This window comes from Dama dama, chromosome 18 (assembly GCF_033118175.1).
Source record: "Dama dama isolate Ldn47 chromosome 18, ASM3311817v1, whole genome shotgun sequence".
NCBI lineage: Eukaryota > Metazoa > Chordata > Mammalia > Artiodactyla > Cervidae > Dama > Dama dama.
Window position 1 is genome coordinate 73,225,831 of NC_083698.1, and position 21,089 is coordinate 73,246,919.

General features: G+C 45.8%; 1 protein-coding gene across 1 annotated transcript; it reads right to left on the minus strand.

The window, feature by feature from the left end:
* Window positions 1–1,796: 1,796 nt before the first annotated feature.
* PPIA (peptidylprolyl isomerase A) lies at window positions 1,797–5,756 on the minus strand. Its single transcript, XM_061165591.1, has 5 exons — window positions 5,632–5,756; window positions 3,363–3,393; window positions 3,179–3,267; window positions 2,514–2,686; window positions 1,797–2,142 (listed from the first exon to the last, which is right to left on the minus strand). Exons 1-5 carry the CDS (start codon window positions 5,698–5,700, stop codon window positions 2,010–2,012), a joined length of 495 nt encoding a protein of 164 aa, XP_061021574.1. The 5' UTR covers window positions 5,701–5,756; the 3' UTR covers window positions 1,797–2,009.
* Between the last annotated feature and the right edge of the window lie 15,333 nt (window positions 5,757–21,089).

Below are 21,089 nucleotides of genomic sequence, written 5' to 3' on the forward strand. Positions count from 1 at the left end.
GAGAAACTGAACACACAGCAAACTAGGGACTGCCCTGGTGCTTCAGATGGTGAAGAATCTACCTGCAGTGCAAGAAACCTGAGTTCAAACACTGGGTAGGGAAAATCCCTGGAGAAGGGACTGGCTACCCAGTAAAGCATCTGCCTACAATGTGGGAGATCCGGGTTCAATCCCTGGGTCAGGAAGATCTCCTGGAGAAGGAAGTGGCAACCCACTCCAGTATTCTTGCCTGGAAAATCCCATGGATGGAGGAACCTGGTCAGCTACAGTACATGGAGTTGCAGGGTCTGACATGTCTGAGTGACTTTCAAATATGTAAAACCTAAGTTAGATCATGGTGTGGTTGGGGTAGAAGAGCATTAAGACACCAATTGTATATAAACTGTACCTTAATAAAGCTGATTTGGGGCTTTCCTGGTGGCTTGATGGTAAAGAATTCACCTGCCAACGCAGGAGACGTGTGCTTGATCCCTGGGTCAGGAAGAACCCTGGGTAGGAGGAAATGGCAACCTGCTCCAGTATTCTTGCCTGGGAAATCCCATGTACAAGGAAGCCTGACATGTTCATGTAGTCCATATAGTCAGTCAGACCCAACTTAGTAACTAAACAGAAGCTGGTTCTAAACTCCCCTCTGGAACCAATGGGGGAATCTGGAATAGATTCCCATGGAATAGATGCCATAGATTTTACGGATTTTGCTTCTTTTGAGATGTGCTAAAGGCACTGGGTGTGCCGTTATCTCCTAGGGTGCATGCCTGGTAGACCTCTCCAGAAGCAGCTCTTGTTCTTTCCAGGAATCTTAGGCCACCCTGTGATCCAGATTCTGCTCCACTTGCATTCCTGGGGAGACCCTGAAGCAACATACCCTTTCTTTGCAGTTAGATTTAAGGTTGCTTTTCAAAAACTGAACATATTTTTAGAGACATAGGTGATGAGATTGACAAACAGAAAAATCAAAGTCAGGGACCTCTGTTGAGGGAATACAGTACCCAACTGGGTAGGGTTCCCAAGAGAGGTCCTCGATTTTAAAGGAAACCATGCTTGTGAACATGAAAATCCTCATCTGTCCAGATTATGGCTGTTAGGTCTGCATTTTACAGAGTGCAAGGCCTCAAACAACCATGATGGACTCTCTAACCAGCCAGGGAGAAGTTACAAATTTAGTTAACTGGTCCCTTAGCTGGTCTAGCAGAGCCAGATGCCCTCTGCAGGTAGACTACCACACCAGGCCTGCCTTCCTCCACCAGACTGTCCTTTGTCAAGAACTTCAGTTAAGCTGTTATATGCCATCTCAAACAGCTACAGACACCCCAGGAACATGACCAAAAGACCCTGCCCCCCAGAGCCTAAGGTTTGATATTCTTAAGGAGTGCTGCCACCACCCAACATGTCTGTTTTAATATCAGCTATGGTTTTCAAACTATCACAATTTTTATGGATACCCATTAATGTGCCAAATGAGAAATTTTTGGTCCAACCTGGTCACCATCTTCAAGTTCCAACTTGTTCTTTCCCTGCCTCAGCCTACATTTTCAGTATTCCACTCAGTTTGCTCTTGGGATACTCCATTATCAACATTTCATTCTTGGGTCAGTTCAGTTTAATTGCTCAGTTGTGTCTGACTCTGCAACCCCAAGGACTACAGCAAGCCAGGCTTACCTGGTCATCACCAACTTTGGGTCAGGGAAGGAAAAAAGCAAAGTATTCTGGAATTTTAAGTAAACACAACTTTTGTCTTGGAAGTAACCTGTTGCTGCTTAAAATGAAACCTACATCAATACTCTAATGCAAACAAAGACAGATAATTGTTTAGTTTTTATTTCATAATCATAAATTTAACTTTGCAATCCAGCTAAACTTGGAGGGGGATAAGGAAAATATGGAACCCAAAGAACTGTAGCGAGAGCACAAAGATTATGGGATATTTCGAGCAGATGGGGGTGAAGGGGTGCTCTCCTGGGCTACAGAAGGAATGGTCTGGTGGTTAAGTAAAACACAAGTCAAAATTATTAGATTTGTCCACAGTCAGCAATGGTGATCTTCTTGCTGGTCTTGCCATTCCTGGACCCAAAGCGCTCCATGGCTTCCACAATATTCATGCCCTCTTTCACCTTGCCAAAGACCACATGCTTGCCATCCAACCTAGAAACAGAATAATAAACATTACTACCTGTGACCAGAGATGTTAAATACTGGAAACATTTTATTCTTCTACCTAAAAAACACTGGCAACATCAATAGATTGCTTTAAGCCAGTCTAAAAAACATTAAGTCTCCACTGTTAAGAATCCTAATTTTAGAATGGACCCCTTAAAAAGAGCCAACAAATCACAAGCAAATTAGATGAAAGCACCACTCTTAACTAAACGAATCAGCTAAATGCCCTGTTTTGCTAGAGTATCTCCACGCACTTTCTATGAGCACACTACAGAAATTTAAACTATGATCCAGCCCTTCCACCATCTTAGAGCAGGCAACAGAAGGGAAAGCGCCTCTGCCACGTCCTGTCTTACCACTCAGTCTTGGCAGTGCAGATGAAAAACTGGGAACCGTTTGTGTTGGGGCCAGCATTTGCCATGGACAAGATGCCAGGACCTGTATGCTTCAGGATGAAATTCTCATCATCAAATTTCTCGCCATAGATGGACTTGCCACCAGTACCGTTATGGCGTGTGAAGTCACCACCCTGTGAACATAGAGAAACATGTCACTTTTGGCAACACAGTCAGAAAACATGCCATGTCTGCAAGGTTCAAACTTTTAAGACTCAAGTTCAAAACAAGGTGGTCAAGGGACTTATCAGGTGGTCCAGTGGCTAAGACTGTGCTCCCAATGCAGTGGATCCAGGTTCAATTCCTTGTCAGGGAACTAGATCCCACACATTGCAACCAAGGCCCAGCGCAGCCAAATAAATGATTATTAAATAAATAAAACTAGAAGGTCACATGGAACCAAAATGGTAGAACAGCACTTCATATGTGCACATATTTTTTTTAAAAAAAAATAACACTATAGAACTATAGCAATTTAGAATGCATCCTATCAGTGCAAAATTGTAAAATAAATGGACCAGGAAATTTTAACAGCAGACTGGCCCCAGTGCAGACAAACCATATATACACATTTTGGAGTATTCTAGTTCAATCCTAAATTCAGACAACCCAAGTCAGTTTCATACCTGGCACATAAATCCCGGAATTATTCTGTGAAAGCAGGAACCTTTATAACCAAATCCTTTCTCCCCAGTGCTCAGAGCACGAAAGTTTTCTGTTAAAATAAAGTATATATACATATATATATATATATATATGAACACACACACACCAGTTAATAATCACAATACCTTTGTTAAACAAACTAACCTGCTGTCTTTGGAACTTTGTCTGCAAACAGCTGTAAAAGAAAAATGACAGTTAATTAACAACATCTGTTTGCATATTTTGTTGCTTAGTACCCTTGTCTTTAGGGGTTTCTGAATCATAAATTCGTTTTCTCACAGGAACAGAATGCTTCTCTCAGTAATTGCTCTGAATCCCAAATAAGAACTGTTCCTGACAGCCTTAAGTCCTGTGCTGTTGGGTTAGCAACATGAGACCCAAAGACGTGCCAAAAATCCAGAACCAGCAATGACTCAAATAGTGTGAGGCTTCTAAAAAGTGACTTAAAACTTTTATGTTATCACACCTACTTCTGAACAGATATATGGCTTCTCAAATGTACATCACCTCCCCCAACTTCAGTTTGAACCTAACGACAAGACTTTCAGGAATAGCAAGTACTCCTGCTTGATCAGGGAGTAAACAGGTGTAATTTTAGTCACTGGTAATGAAAATGCTACTACCTCCAATCTGTTAACATAGCTTTACGGATTGGATGAGCAGTCACTTCTTGGTTTCCAGGTCCCTTACCTAGTAGTGGGGTAAAAAATAAAGATTGGTTTCTAGTACAACTGCTTCAAACCTTTCCTGCATATATAAAACATTTTGGCCCAAAACGCTTAAACACCATGCTTAAACAAACCCTTTAAAATATTTCATGAACTATTCCAGAGATCTGTGACTAAATCATCTATTGAAATCCTGTATGTTTCTTAGATCTACTTATTTAGCTTCTAAGTATTGTGTGTAAAACATATGGTCTCTCCTAAATCTAGCGTTTCTCAAACCCTGTACTCACCCGCTTCCCTTGTAAACCGTTACTAAAGTTCAAAGTCCGTACTGGCAGTTCCATCTCGATTCTCACCAACGGATATGCCAAGAGATCCTATCTCATTTCCATTAAGCCCTCTGGCTAACCCGAGACACACGCTAGAAAGCGTTAGGCTCAGGCCAAGTTTCCACGTGGCCCCCGATCAATTATCAGCTGACTACAGATAAAAGTGGGGCGTAGATCAATAGGATGTATTATTTCTCCGAAGAGTTTTACCTCAGGGCAAGCTTCCACATGGGCCCTTACCAATTCTTAGCTCTGACTACAATACAAGTAGAGTATAGACTCAATAGGACCTACTGTTTTCTCTAACAAGGGTTTAGGCGTCTTCTATGTTCCTCCAACGCGGACAGTTATCATGGCAGGAAACTCTCTGCCCTCATGATCGGCATGGGGGCCTATCCATCCTTGGGATAGGATCCTAAAACTAACCACTGGCAGCTTTTGAGAGGTCGGAGGATAAAACCACTTAGGGCTACACCCTAAGTGAGACAGCAGCACAGAGGAGCCTGGCGTGCTGCAGTCCATGCAGTCAGAGTTGGACACGATTTAGCGACTGGACACTTCACGACCTACCGGTTAACCGGAACGGAATCGCATTTACCGTTTCAAGAGCACGCCGAGTTACTTAGCTACCTTGCTGTAACCACAAACTGATTAATAAGTACTCCTAACTTCCCTTAACTAGTTAACAAACCATCAGAGGTGGCCTGCCGCGGAGCCAGTCTGGACTAGTCCATTCTGCAGGACGACGACCGGGAGGAGCCCGGGCGCCTCCCACCCACCGTCACCGCAGCGGAAAGCGGGCCTCGGCGCCAGCGGAGGAAAGGCCGCCTGCACATTTCCGCTCAGGGTGGGGGCGGGGAGGGGCGCGAGAGACCTCCTTCTACATCTATCTCAAAATTTTAAGACATCTGGGGAAACCGTGGAGTCTGCCAGCCCCGCAGCCCTATAACCCAACCCTGAACCAGCAGGCGTCCTCCGGGACCAGGGCTAGGCTGCTATCCCCATCGACCCTGACGCGCCCGGGGCGGGAAAAGCAGTCTTCAGGTGCGACCGTCGCGTTAGCGCGAAGGGAGCCGCTTCCGAGCACTCGAGGGTGGGCTCGGGACGGTCGCAGCGGCCTGAGGCCGGCGTCTGCCTTCCGTTTAGGGCGTTGTCGACCCTCCGGGGCCTGCGGTCCCGCGTGGCGACCAACAGCTAGCAGCCCGAGCACGTGCGCGGCCGGAAGGGCGCGGCCGCCCCTCCCCCGCCCGCCCCGCCTTTGTCTACCCGCCGCCCCCGGCCTCCCAAAATGGCCCCTCGTCAGGAAATGGCGCCGCGCCGCCCGCGTTCCTCAAGCAGGGTGCCTGCACCCGGTTACTCGGCCTCGCCCCCCGCCGACCGCTCGGGCCCACCCGGCGCGTCGCCGCCTGCCCCAACCTCAAAAGAGACGCGGCCCAAGGGCTCGCCGTCGACAGCGATGTCGAAGAAGACGGTGGGGTTGACCATGGCTAGACAGCAAGGAAGGCTCCGGGGTGGCGGCGTCTGCAAGGCAGCACGAGCCCCGCCGCCCTCCTCTTTTATAGCCAGTTTAAGCCCCGCCTACAGCCGGTCGCGCGCCTCATCTCTGGCCAATCGCGACCAGGGGTCAGTCGAAGTGACGGCATGGCTGGCCTATGAGTAGAGATGGCGCCCGAGAGGCAGGACTGGAGACGCGCGTGCGTGCTGGGCGATGCGGGCAGGTTCCCGCCCGCGGGCTCGGTCTCTGCGCTGCGGCGTGGGGTCGCGCGCTAGCGATGGCTGTGGGGACGGGGATCGGGCGTGGCGATCGCACTGGTGGGCCGGTGGGCCGGTGGGAACTGGAGGGCTGTGCACGTGCCCTGCCTGGCGACCAGGACGTCTCCCCATTGCTCAGAGGGGGAAACTGAGGCGAACGCAGGCCTCAAGGTCGCGCCGCCCGCCAAGGTCGCTTGGGGTCCCAGGAGCGCGCCTCTCTGGGAGGCTAGGTGGCCTTGAACATCACCATTTTCTCACTGCAGATGAGGTTGAGGCTCAGTCGCCTCCGTCTCTGCTTCCCTCTCTTCCTTCTAGTCTGAGAGGTTATGAAATGCTTCCAAAATGTCCTACTTTCCGAAAATATCTTGCACACTCTACTTGAATTTTCTCCAGGAGGAAGACATTAAAGCAAGAGGCTGGCAGACTCTTACCTATAAAGACACACTTCTCACTTTTGCCTTCCTTTTAAGTCTTTTAAATTCTCTACCCCGCACCCCCTCTTTCAGAGGCAGAATTGAGTTCTGGGTGAAAGACAAAGCCACAACCTAAAAATGAATTCCCTTAGTCAAAGATATTAATAATGCTTTTTTTTTTCATTACTAGTACTAAATGCACTTATATGACCCTGGTCTTTTGTTCACAAAACCTTGAGAAGAAAATCTATATATCCTCCAACACTTAGTTGCAACATTCAGAGTGTTATTTAATATATTTCTGAAACTCAGTTTCTTCATCTGCAAAACCAGGATAGGAATCTGAGAAGCAAGTGAGAATTTATGACTGATGAAATCCAGTGTCTGGCATCGTGCCATTATTAATAATGGCATTGTGAGCTTACATGTGCTCAGAATTTATAGAGTGTGGTTTTGCTCTCACAACCAGCTCATAATCCCCATTTATAGAAAAGTGGAAAGTGAGCATCTTCCATGTTAAATAGCTTGTTCAGAATAACCAGTTTAGGAGTATTAACAAAGCCAGAACTGGAAACTGCGGTTTTTGTTTTTTTTTTTTTTTCTTATTCCACATCACCTTTTGCTTTGTGACCCTGAGGAAGCTGCTTGTCCTTATCTGATACAGAAAAAATGACCCAAGGCCCTCAGGGGTAAACTCCCTCAACTTCTATCTCCTTCAACTTCCTATCTCCTTTCTATCTTAAAGCAGTTAGGAACCCCTCCTAAGAAATAAATGAATGGATAATAAGAGCATCTTATGGCTTCCCTCACGTTACTATTCAAAGTCAAGCCTTCTCTTTACTATCATCCTCACTTCACACAGGTATACCATGTGTACACTCAAGAAAATAAACGTGCACGTGTTCTGTTTGTTAAAGGGGGAGCCAGTGTTGCAGGGGATCCTTTATTAGCATTATCTCTTGAATAGGACTTCCTTACCGAGTAAAACTTCAGCAGGCATAGAACCTCAGGAATGTGAGGCTGTCCAGTGCCTTATTTGGATGATTCTGACCAAAAGCAAATCCAACTGAATTCAACAAAGCCCTGATCTGGTTAGCTGGAGGTGTACTATACCAACCACCAACTGGCAAGCAGAAGTCTGTGACTTTGTCCATGGAGCATATTATAAATAAGTGCTTACTTCAAAAATGTCTCTAGAGAGAATGTAACAGGGGGAAAAGTCAGGTTATTCAAAATTATAAAAACAGGCTATTTTTTTTTTTTATGGTAGATGATAGAAGATGGTAACTTGTCTCATATGTGCTTCTTGCCCAGGGCCTCGCTTCTGCTTCTGCCACTTGGCTTCTGCTGAGACCCGCAATGACATCACAACCCACACACCCATGTCTTTCTCCAGGCCACGTCTTCCCTGATATGACTCTCCATCAGGAACCACCTCCTGCTTCCTTGATGGGCTGGACTTTTCTCTTCCATTTCTCCAATGCTGACCTTTTCCTCTTGAACTGTTCCACACTTTTGTCCTGTCATAGTCATACATTTGATCTTGTTTTGTTCCTTACACATTGGCTATGGTCAACCTTATTCACTCTCATGGCTCAGATTCTCAGGTAACTTCTCAACCAAGCTCCAGGCCCACGCTAACTCCAGAGCTCCAGGTCGCTCCTCCCTGCCCACTGGGTCTCTCCTCAAGAATAAACCCTCAGACAGAGCTCTGCCACCTCCCCCTCTTCCCCAGGCTTCCCCATCCCTAGGCCTGCTCTCCCTCCCCACCGCAACAACTCTGGCTTGGCCTTTTGCAGCAGCCTCTGAACTGGTTACTTGGCCCAGGTTTTTCTTGGTATTTCTGGAATGGTCATTCGCCAAGTCATGTGGTTTTGTAACTCCCAAGCTGTACAACCTCTTGGTCACCCATAGTGACCAGGCAGCTCCTTCACAGTCTGGTCTTAACTTGCTTTTCAGTCTCCTGGCTGGGATTTTTCCTGCCACGTTGAGTTTCTCATTACCACCCCCACCCTGCCTTTCCAGTACTCTTTTGCATGTGGCCTGTGCCACCAAATCTCACCCTGTGGTCCCCTTGGGAAATCTTCCTTAGCTCTCCCAGAGGTACTGGGTCTGGTCTGCAGCTTCAAAACTCAGAAGACATGTATTGAATGAATGCATAAATCCATGAAGAAAGGGCCAACCAAAACCTGGCCCTGGGGACTCCTCTGGTGGTCCTCAGGTCTTCCACGGCAGGAGGCAAGGGTTCAATCCCTGGTGGGCAAACTAAGATCTCATATGCCACATTGCCAAAACAAAAATAAAAGCGGCCCTGGAGTGTGACTCCTCAGTGGGGTTGTTAATTAATTTGCACACACTGCCCAGAGCTGGTGACTCTGCATCCCACTCCGGCATCAGTAATCATCCAGTCACTTGACAAGCAGCTTCTCACTGAACATCATGGTTCAGGTGCTGAAGATGTTCACTTCAGCCCCACCATACTGTCCACACATCTGCGGAGGATACCTGCCCGCACCCTCACTCCTTGCTGGTTCCATCCTTGGTCCTGTCCACATCTATCCAGCCCCATCCAGGCTGTCTAGCCCCATGGCTGCTCTTCCTTTCCCCCTTAGAGGAAAAGAGCTTCCTACAGCTCTTCTGGCTGCCTGGATCCTCCTCACCCACCAGTCCCTGAAGAGCACATCCTTGCCACCCTCTCCTTCCCTCCTAATTCACTCGTGAGAGTAGTCTATGCTTCTGTGACCTATCCAATCACTTCCCCCTCCACACGTGTCATCAGACTCCTGCTCCCACCCTTAACCCGAAGCTGCCCTAGCCAAGGCCCCCAGGGACCTCGTATTTACAAACTCGAGATTCATTTGCTTTATGACCGCTGGCATTTGACCCCATCATGCCACAGCCCCAGGTACCCACCCTGCTGTTTAGAATGTGTTCAGTAGCAAGCAGGAGAAACCTCAGGCAGGAGCCGGTTTCAACAATAGAAATCCAGAGGGGCTCTGAGTAGATGGGCCTACTGAGCCGTGGTTAGAAGTCAGGAAAGCCGAATGGAATGATCAAAATTCCAGCAGGGCCACTTTCCTACCCCTGAGAGTTATGTGGGCCTGGGAAGTCTATACAGGAGTTCAGAATACCTATCACATACAGAGATGATCAGATGGGGACAGAAAAGATGTTTATGTAGCTGAGGATTCATTCACGTTGAAAGGAAGGCAGACTGTTCTGTGCAGGACCAAGATGGGGGCCTCTGCGGCAGGCCAAAATGACTCTGTCTGCAGCCAGGCCAGCCTGGCCATTATTGACCCGAGTCGGCTGTTAAAATGTGCAGTAGGTTTCTCTCTCTCTTTGACTTAGGTATGCAATTATTTTTCCCTTGCTGCACTGCCCAGCACGCAAGGATCTTAGTTTCCTGACCAGTAATCGAACCCATGCCCTCCACAGTTAATGCTCAGAGCTCTAACCACTTGACTCCCAGGGAATTCCTTGCATTTCCTTCTTTTTTTTTTTAAATTTATTTGCACCAGGTCTTAGTTGTGGTATGCGGGATTTTTAGTTAGGGCATGTGGGATCTTGTTCCCTAACCAGGCATCAAACTCAGGCCCCCTGCATTGGGAGCTCAGAGTCTTAACTGGTTCAGAAACTGCCAGGGAAGTCCCTGCATTTCTTTTTTAATAGCTTTTAACAGGTGAATTTCATGGTGTGTAAGCTTTATTGAGATGTAGTTTACATACCATGAAATTCACTTGTTTTAATCATACAATTCAGTAATTTTTTAGCAAATTCAGAGCAGTGCAAACATCCCCACAATCTAATTTTAGAACGTGTCCCTCACCCCAAGTACCTTGTGCCCTTTTTTAGTAATTCCTTGTTTCCACCCAGTAACTGCTTTTAAAATTCTGTAGTTAAAAAGTGATTTAGACTTGTGGTTTGAAATGGAAATACTATAAAGTTTATATATTGTGTTTAAACATTTAAGAGAACTTTAGGTTCAACATATTTAAAAGTCTATCAGAACTATTTAATGCTCAAGGTGGTTTTTTTCTTTGCTAATTTGGACAATTAAGTACTTCAAAAGGAAACCAAATGTATTACACCTATAAATGCAGTTTAAATGTTGGAAGATGTAGTAAAAGAATTCAAATCTTCCATGTTTATAAAGATACTAATATGATGTACAAGATAAAGAACTAGGTTTTAAAACGATAGTTTAATAAGTTAAATATCAGTTGTGAAAATATAATAAAACAAATATAAAATATAACAAAATAAAAAATAAAGAGAAAACAAAACAAAGAAACAAAAAATAGAACAAAATAAACACTGAGTAGCCTTTTTACATAAAAAAGAAGCTGCAGGACTCCAATCTTCATGTCAAGGGCCCTGAGGGCCTTTGGTTTTCTGTCCTCAGGCTGGTCACTTCACAGTTCCGGATGGTGCCACCACCTCCCCTCCCCACCTGCATCCCCCCAAGTTCATGTTCAAGATAGTCTGGTTGCTGCGAAGACTAAGGAAGAGGGAGAAAGGGAAAGGGGAAGAAGGCCCGAGAATTACGCCACCACAATCCTGTTGGCTAAGCTTTCCCAGGAGCCCCGCCCAGTGGCTTTCACCCTTGGCTGCAGGAATCCAGGAAGATGAATATTTTGATCTGGGCACATTGCCAACCAAGCCACCCGGCTTCTGTTAGTAAGAAGGAAGGCAAAATGGATGCTTTGGGAGATAACAGGCAGCATCCAAGGCACCAACTATTGTCACCCAGCAGAAAAGTGATGGACTGGGAGGGATGGGGGCGTTCTCAGTCCTTAGGAAAACTGTATAATAGGGCACAGGGAGAAACCCCGCTCAGCTGGCTTTGGGGAGGACCACGCCGCACCCCACTCCCCCCACCAGAAATGCTGGATCTGATGGCAGAGTGGGGATTGCATCTGCTTAGTGGAGCCCAGATCATTCCAATCTCCCCGATCACCCCAGATCACAGGAGGCTGGGAAAAGTGGTGTCTGGTGTTCTCTTGTATTCCCCACTCAGAAAGTGGGGCATTTCCCTAATACAGAAAAGGGCACAGTAACCAAACAAGGATAAATAAGGCTTAGGATAGTTAAGCCAGGATTCCAGGAGGTATTGGGTGCCATTATTAAGATCATTATTTAATTCTCACAGCAGTCCTTTGAAGTAAGTACTATTATTTTCTGCTATTTTTCACAAAAGGAGACAAGCTCAGAGAAGTTGAGTAACTTCCTTGGGGAGAGAGAGCCAGGGTTGATGCCCATTCTACCTAGCTGTGGGTCCTGTGCTACTCACTGTCATGTCACGTCCTGAAATTTTAAAAAATCATGTTAAATATATATAACATAAAGTTTACCACTTTAACTAATAAGAGTACAGTTCATAGGCATAAAGTGCATTCCTATTACTGTGCAGCTATCACCACCATCCGTCTCCAGGACTTTTTCATCTTCCCAAACTGAAACTGTCCCCATTAAACACTAACTCCTCATCCTCCACTCCCAGCTCCTGGCACCCATCTATCTGCTTTCTGCCTCTATGAATTTGCTTATTCTTACTTACTCTTACTTACTTACTCTCTTATCCTTCTTACTCTCACAAAAGTGGAGTCATACAGTATTTGTCCTTTCGTGACTGGCTTATTTCACTTAGCATAATGTCCTCAAGGTCTATTCAGGTTGTAGCATGTGTCAGAATTTCCTTCCTTTTTGTAGCTGAATGCTATTCCTTTGTTTATCCATCCTTCTACCCATGAACACTTAGATTGCTTCCATCTTTTGGCTATCATGGATAATGCTGCTATGAACATTGGTGAGTCCTTTCTTTCAATCTTTTTGTGCATATTCTATGCCGTAGAATTGCTGAATCAGACAATAATGCTGCTTTAATTTTTTGAGGAACTTCCATACTGCACCATTTCCATGGCTGCACCATTTTGCATTCATTCCAGCCATGCACAACAGTTCCAATTTCTCCACATCCTCACCAACATGTTATTTTCTGTTTGTTTTTATAATAGCCGTCCTAATGGGTGTGAGGCGGTGCCTCGTTGTGGTTTTGACTCGCATTTCCCTAAAAGTGCTGTTGAACATCTATTCTTGTGCTTTTGGCCATTTATATGTCTTCCTTGAACAAAGAAATATCTTTTTAAGCCTAATCTATTCTTTAAGTGAGTTGTCTGGCTTTTTGTTGTTGAGTTTTAGGAAGACTTTACATATTCTGGATATTAATGCCTTGCCATATATATAATTTACAAATATGTTCTCCCATTCTGTAGGTTGCCTTTTCATTCTATTGATAGTGTCATGATTTTTTTTTTTTTTTTTTGAGTGCCCACGTTGTAGCCATTATCTTGATCTCATCTTTGGCTGTGTGATAAGTCACACTCAGTTTTGGTGTGTATTTGAGTCCTACCAGAAAGGGAAGGTCATTTTACCCACAGAGCCCAATTATCCAAGTTCCTGGGGTGGTTTCAGCCAAGTCCCTGTGATGACCATCCTGGCCTCTTTCTCTGATGCTGAAGGCAGAACTGCAGCAGGTGAAGACAGAACCAGCAGAGGAAACTGAGGCAAGGACCATTCAGCCCACTGCCCAGGAGCAGCTACATCACATACGGTTGTGTTGCTGTTTTAGTTGCTCAGTTGTGTCTGACTCTTTGCGACCCTTGGACTGTAACCCACCAGGCTCCTCTGCCTATGGGGATTCTTCAGGCAAGAATACTGGAGTGGGTTGTCATTCCCTTCTCCAGGGGATCTTCCTGACCCAAGGATCGAACCCAGTTCTCCTGCATTGCAAGCAGATTATTTACTGTCTGAGCCACCAGGGAAACCCATCATGTACAGAGCACAGAGCAAAATGAAATGTGAGGTCCCTTGTTCAAAAATTGTCAAGGGTTCCAAGACAGAGACAGCCACCAGGGAAACCCATCATGTACAGAGCACAGAGCAAAATGAAATGTGAGGCCCCTTGTTCAAAAATTTTCAAGGGTTCCAAGACAGAGACAGCAGAATATTAAACCAAGAGCAGGGGGTGGGTGGTGGTATGGGGGTTATAGGCAGCTCCTGAAGCCAGCTCTGCCACTGCCTTTGGTGGCAAACCAGCAGGTGCCTGGGAGCCCTGGGCACAGGGGACTTTACACACACCCCCTGACTGTTTTCCAAGGCCATCACCAAGTGCTCATGAGGAAGAGTGGAGGCTGGTGCAGGAGATGGAGAATACTACTGAGGCTCTGAGGGAGGAAGAGGGGCCTGAGAGACCCTCCGACGACAGGAGCTTTGCAGTAAGCACCCAGTAGTGACTGTCTGCCCCTGAGGGGACCAGTAAGTGAGACCTGAGTCTGAGGCTCAAGCATGTGGGGCTCCTGGAGCCTGAGAGTAACCATGCCAGGCCTGATACCACGTGCCACTGGGGATGTGGCAGGAGAGCCAAGACCTCCCGAAGGACAGGCATGCGGGGCCCCTCTGTCCTGACAGCAGGGCTATAGAGAGAAGCACTACAGGGGTCCCCAGACCACACCGATGGCCAGGAAGTGGCCATCTGCAGTGAGAAGGTGAAAGGGCAGAGTGAGACCACCCACCAAGGTGCAGGGGCACAGAGCCTGCTGCACGAGACTCTCACAGACTCAGATGCCAATCCCACCAAAGGAAGGTCCCGTCCTGCTGTCCGTGGGGAACTGAATCTAACACCGCAACACAGCTCACCCACAGGCCAGATGTGCTGAACCAACAGCTGACAAGCAAGGATGCTCCATTTCCTGGGTGTCCTGACCCTTTACTTCAGGCACTGGTATTCTTTACACACTGTGTCTGGAATTCAGGATCGAATCCCTCGTGCCTGACTGCCTTTGAAGTGGGGCGTTGACTTTTTCCTGCCATTGGACTGGAACTTGCACTGTTGGTTCTCCTAGATGTCTAGCTTGCGAACTCACCCCACAGATCTTGGGGCTTGTCAGCCTCCATAATCATGTGAGCTAATTCCTCATAATAAACAAACAAATACACATACCTCCTGTTGGTTCTGTTTCTCTGGAGAACTCTGACTAAATATAGACACAAAAAAAGAAGGAAAAAAAAACAACCTAGATAAAGTGACCCATATCCAGAAAGACAACAGTCAATAGAATCAGACCCAGTGATGGCCTGTGTCATAAGGCAGAAACTTGATTTATTTAAAGGTATTTATTTATTTACTTATTTGGCTGCTCCAGGTCTTACTTTCAGGCTTATGGAATCTGGTTCTATGACTAGGGACTGGACCCAGGCCCCCTGCACTGGAGTCTTAGCCACTGGAATATCAGGGAAGTCCTTGTTTTGCTTTGGTTTTAAGTCAATAATAATAACTAAGAATTGAATTTACAAATAATACATAAGATGTCAATTTTTTAACAGACTTTCTAAAAAGAAGCTATTTTTAAAAGCAGTTTTAGACTCACAGCAAAATTGAGGGGAAAGTGCAGACATTTCCTGTATATTCCCTGTCCCCGCCCACCCGTCCCCTGCCCTGCCAGCCTCCCCCATTATCAACATCCCTTACCAGAGTAGTGCATTCGTTACAGTTGATGAAACTACGTTGACCGGTTGTACTTACCCAAACCCACAGTTTACATTGGAGTTCTCTCTTGGTGTTGTATATTCTATGGGATTTGGGGATTTTTTTGGCCATGCCTGATGTCTTCTGGAATCTTGGTTCCCTGACCAAGGATGGAACCATCTGTTCTGTCTGCTTTGGAAGTACAGAGTCTTAACTACTGGACCACCAGGGAAGTCCCTTCTATGGGTTTTAACAAACATATAAATACAGGTGTCCACTGTTAAGGATTACACAGAACATTTTCACTGACCTAAAAGTCCTCTGTGCTTCACCTGTTCATCTTCCAGCCCTCAACTCCTGGCAACCACTGATCTTCTTACTGACTCCATAGTTTTGTCTTTTCCAGAATGTCATATAGTTAAAATCACACAGTAGGTATTCTTTTCAGGTTGATTCTTTCACTTAGTAATGTGCATTTAAGTTTCCTCTATGTAGTTCAACTGCTTATTTCTTTTTTTAAAATTTTTTATTGAAGTGTAGTTGATGCACAATATTATAAAAGTTGCAGGTGTACAACAGATGGCTCATTTTTCAGTGCTGAATAATATTCCATTGTCTGATTGTTCCACAGTTTATTTATCCATTCATCTATTGAAAGACATCTTGGTGGCTTCCAGATTTTGGCAATTGTGAATAAAGCTGCTATAAACATCTGTGTACAAGTTTCTGTGTGGACATGTTTTCCACCCCTTTGCATAAATACCAAAGAGCCTGACTGCTGGATTGTGTAGTAAGAGCGTGTTGAGTTTTATAAGAAACCATCAAACTGTTTTCCAAAGTAGACGGACCATTTGCATTCCCACCAGCAGTGAATGAGGGTTTCTGTTGCCTTGGTGTTTTATTTTTTATCATGAGTGTGTATTTACTATACAAAAGCAGCATTTCCTACTCATGTTGCAAGAAAGTCAAGTAGACAGTGACACCGTTGGGAGTAGGCAGCAGCTCCACTTTGGACTCTTCTTATTTGGGCTCCTGTGGATAGGGTGGTAAAAAGAGCAGACCCCAATCTCCGGAGACCTCGGGCTTTGTGGTCCCACTCGGTCACAATCAGGAGGGCTTTTGGCTACAGACTGGAAACACCAGACAAAGCCAGCTAAGGTCACATGGTCTCTTTTGACGTCAGCAGGGTCGGTTAGCCAGTCCATCTGGTGGAGCTTGCTCCATCCTCCTCCACCTCCTGGTCCAGTCCTGACCCCCACCCACATCCAGCAGCAGTAGGGAAGAGCAGGATGGAGGAGACAGCCCCTTGAAGCCAGCCAGGGTCTCAGCACCTAAAGGGGCCACAAGGAACTTCAGGGGAGCCAGGAAGGAAGCTGCTTCTCCAGGGGAGGACAAGGTTACCGTGTCTAGGTCTTGCTCTGCCACCAAGCATCAAAGCAGAGGGCAGAACTTTTCCTCAATCAAACCTGCAGATGCCCCCTGGGCACCTAAACAGAGACGATGCCAACAGGAGCGCAGTGTGCTTGTGAGGTGCTTAGCAATGGCAGGTGTGACAGCTGTTGCGGAGTGTGGGCCAGGCCACAGCACCTCTCAAAGGCGGCTTTGCATCCATCCTATTCCTTCCGGCCTTAATCTCTTTGACAAATGTTCTGGGCGTCGGAATAAATTGGGACACAGGAACGATCTGGTCCAGTCCCTGCCCTCACGGAGTTCACAGTATTGTGGGGGGGAACAGATAAAAATTATGATCTCCTCTGCCCAAGAATGTTTAATCAAGCTCTAGACTTTCCTGATAGGTGACAGGACACACGGGAGATAAAGGAGAAAACTAAGCAGTGCTAGGAGGGAACAGCCAGGTGAATGTGGGACATTCTAATATGTGACTTGTCTGAACTGTTAAAAAAAAAAAAAAATCAATATAGGGGAAAAAAAGGCCAAGAACTGTTCTAGATTAAATGAGACTAAAGAGATACAATAACTAGTTGCAAAAGTAAACCTTGATTGGATCCCCGATTGAAAAAAAAAAAAAAAAGTGATAAAATGCATTTTAGGGGACTTCCCTGGTGGTCCAGTGGTTGAGAATCTGCCTTCCAATGCAGGGGATGTAGGTTCAATCCCTGATTGGGGAACTAAGATCCCACACACCACGGTGCAACTAAGCCCACGTGCCTCAACTAGAGAGCCTGCACACTGCAACTGCTGAACCTGTGTGCTCTAGAGCCTGTGCTCTGTAACAAAAGAAGCCCCCACGCACTGTAACTAGAGAAAGCCTGTAAGCCACAACAAAGACCCAGGGCAACCAAAAAAAAGGGGGAGTGCATTTTTTGGGGGGGTGTCTTTTTTTTAAATTTTTAAATAGAAGGATAATTGCTTTACAGAATTTTGTGGTTTTCTATCATCCATCAACAAGAATCAGCCATAGATAGGGGACACCATGTCCCCTCCCTCCTGGGCCTCCCTCTCCGTCCAACCCTTCAGCCTGTTGCAAAGCCCCTGTTTGAGTTACCTGAGCCACACAGCAAATTCCCTTGGCTATCTATTTTACAAATGGTACTGTGAATTTCTATGTTGCTCTCTCTATACATCTCTTCTCCCCGCTCTCCTCCCACTGTGCCCATAGGTCTGTTCTCTATGTTTGTTTCTCCATGGCTGCCCTGAAAATAAATTAATCAGTGCCATCTCTTCAGATTCCGTATATATGTGTCAGTATATGATATTTACATTTCTCTTTCTGACTTACTTCACTCTGTTTAATAGGCTCTAACTTCATCCACCTCATTAGAACAGATTCAAATGCATTCCTTTTTATGGCTGAGTAGCATTCCATTGTATGTATGTACCACAGCTTCTTTATTCATTCATCTGTCGATGGACATTTAGGTTGCTTTCATGTTCTAGCTATTGTAAATAGTGCTGCAGTGAACACGGGTACATGTGTCTTTGTTGTGTAAGCCACAACAAAGATCCAGTGTAACCAAAAAAGTGGGGGCTGCATTTTAGGACAAATGGGACCTTTGAATGTAATAGGTGAAGCTGTGGAATTACTGTTCATTTTCTTAGGTGTGATAATGGTAGAAGAGAACGTTTTTGTTTTTCCAAGGTGCATGCTGGAGTATGCAGAGATGAAATGTTTGGAGGGGTGAGTTGGGTCCTTCATGGAGTGAGGGTAGGGGTATGTCTAGGGGTTGAGCTGGAGGGGTGGCTTAGGTGGTTTGCCTACCCCTTGAGTGGTGTTGAGTGCAGGGGGCATATGCAGTGCCCTGCTTTCACTCCCAACACCACTTTTTCCTCCCAGCTCTTCAAAGGTGGTGGTTGGGTTTTGCAGCTTTTTGTATCTTTTTGTCCATAATTTGCTCCAACTGCACATGCACCCAGTTGTTTTTAGTCCCATATAGTTCTCTTTGTAATTTGTTGCTCAAAGAAACATTTGTCCAGGTACCAGCATTGCAGCAAAGGGCCCAGGGTCCCAGCCTGTCTCACCCCAAGGTCCTTGGTGGCCCTTTCAGGATGGCAGTTTTGAACCCTTCTTTCACAAGCTGGTTCTGAGTGGGTCACAGTCACCTGCAACTAGGTGATGGCTAACACCCCATGGAGAAGGTTTTAATAGAGGAGCGCCCTGACCAGAAAGAGCTGGATGTCTCATTGGGGGAGCAGTGTCCATCACTGCTAGTCATAGCTAAGAATGAAGAAACAGGAACAACTTACATGGAAATAAAAACATGAACTTTAAGGAAGGGGCAGCTAACCAAGGGATGATTCACTTATATCAGGCTCAAGTCCAGGCTGAATTAATCTCTGGTGAAAGAGGCCAGATCAGCGATAGCTGAGGGGGTGGGGGGAGTGGTGGAAAATTCTGTCTTCACTGGGACAGCAGATCCACAGGTGCATGACCTTAGAGAACTCACTTCTGTGTGTCAAGTTAAACAAATGGATCAGGCCAATGACTTCCAACACAAAAAGTAAACAGTAAAAAAAAAAAAAAGAAAGAAAGAATCTTCAACAGTCCCTGGGCGGTTGAAACACTTCCTTAATGCTGTCTAGACTTCTCCCTCCAACTATTGCCCTACCATCCCTGCCTTCTCTCGTTTAACCTGTGGCAGGTAAGGACACTCTCAACGGCCACCCAAGCTTGGAATGGCAGTGAGGCTGGGGCTGCGGTGAGTGGAGCTAAGAGGAACGAGGTGGCCTGGCAGCCCCTTGCTGCGAGGAGAGGACATGTGTGCGTGCTGTGCACGCTAAGTCACTTCAGTGGTGTCCAACTCTGCTTGATACTATGGATTGTAGCCTACCAGGCTCCTCTGTCTATTGGATTCAGCAAGAATACTGCAGTGGGTTGCCATGCCCTCTGCCAGGGGATCTTCCTGACCTAGGGATTGAACTCTCATCTCTTGTCTCCTGCTTCAGCAGGCAGGTTCTTTCCCCTAGCACTGCTTTGAAAGCCCCAGGGAGAGGACACAGACTGCCAAACCTAGAGGGAGAAAAGGCTGGCAACGTAGGGAGCTGCCTCTAAGAAACAGTAAGTATTCCCTCCTTGTCAATGTTTACAAAAATGGGAGGAAGTTTGGTGTAATACTTCACATGGTAGGATTCATCCTTCAAGTCATGTGCCCCCAGAATTTTTCTGTGTTGGAGGTTTAATTATTGTTTCAGTCTCTGTACCGGTAAGTCTGCTCATATTTTGTTTCTTGTTAGGGCAGTTTTGACCTAACAATTTGTGTTTCTAGGAATTAGACCATTTCACCTAAGTTATGTAATTTGTTGGTGCACGACTGTTTATATTCTCTTAGCCTCCTAAGGATAAGAGATCTTCACGACCGAGATAATCACGATGGTGTGATCACTCACCTAGAGACAGACATCCTGGAATGTAAAGTCAAGTGGGCGTTAGGAAACAAAGCTAGTGGAGGTGATGGGATTCCAGCTGAGTTATATGATGCTGTGAAAGCGCTGCACTCAATATGCCAGCAAATTTGGAAAACTCAGCAGTAGCCACAGGACTGGAAAAGGTCAGTTTTCATTCCAATCCCAAAGAAAGACAATGCCAAAAAAACGTTCAAACTACTGCATAGTTGCTCTTATCTCACATGCTAGTAAAGTAATGCTCAAAATTCTCCAAGCCAGGCTTCAACAATATGTGAACCGTGAACTTCCAGATGCTCAAGCTGCTTTTAGAAAAGGCAGAGGAAGCAGAGATCAAATTGCCAACATCCGCTGGATCATCGAAAAAGCAAGTGAGTTCCAGAAAAAACATCTACTTCTGCCTTATTGACTATGCCAAAGCCTTTGACTGTGTGGATCACAGCAAACTGTGGAAAATTCTTCAAGAGATGGAAATTCCAGACCACCTGACCTGCCTCCTGAGAAATCTGTATGCAGGTCAGAAAGCAACAGTTAGAACTGGACATGGAACAATAAACTGACTCCAAATAGGAAAAGGAGTACATCAAGGCTGTATATTCACTCTGCTTATTTAACTTATATGCAGAGTACATCATGAGAAACACTGGGCTGGATGAAGCACAAGCTGGAATCAAGATTGTCGGGGGAAATATCAATAACCTCAGATATAAAGATGACACCACCCTTATGGCAGAAAGTGAAGAAGAACTAAAGAGCCTCTTGATGAAAGTGAAAGAGGAGAGTGAAAAAGTTGGCTTAAAGTTCAACGTTCAGAAAACTAAGATCATGGCATCTGGTCCCATCACTTCATGGTAAATAGATGGGGAAACAGTGGAAACAGTGGCAGACTTTATTTTGGGGGGCTCCAAAATCACTGCAGATGGTGACCGCAGCCATGAAATTAAAAGATGCTTACTCCTTGGAAGAAAAGTTATAACTAACCTAGACAGCATATTTAAAAGCAGAGACATTACTTTGCCAACAAAGGTCTGTCTAGTCAAGGCTATAGTTTTTCCAGTAGTCACGTATGGATGTGACAGTTGGACTGTAAAGAAAGTTGAGCGCTGAAGAATTGATGGTTTTGAACTGTGGTGTTGGAGAAGACTCTTGAGAGTCCCTTGGACTGCAAGGAGATCCAACCAGTCCATCCTAAAGGAAATCAGTCCTGAATATTCATTGGAAGGACTGATGTTGAAGCTGAAACTCCAATACTTTGGCCACCTGATGTGAAGAACTGACTCATTTGAAAAGGCCCTGATGCTGGGAAAGATTGAAGGTGGGAG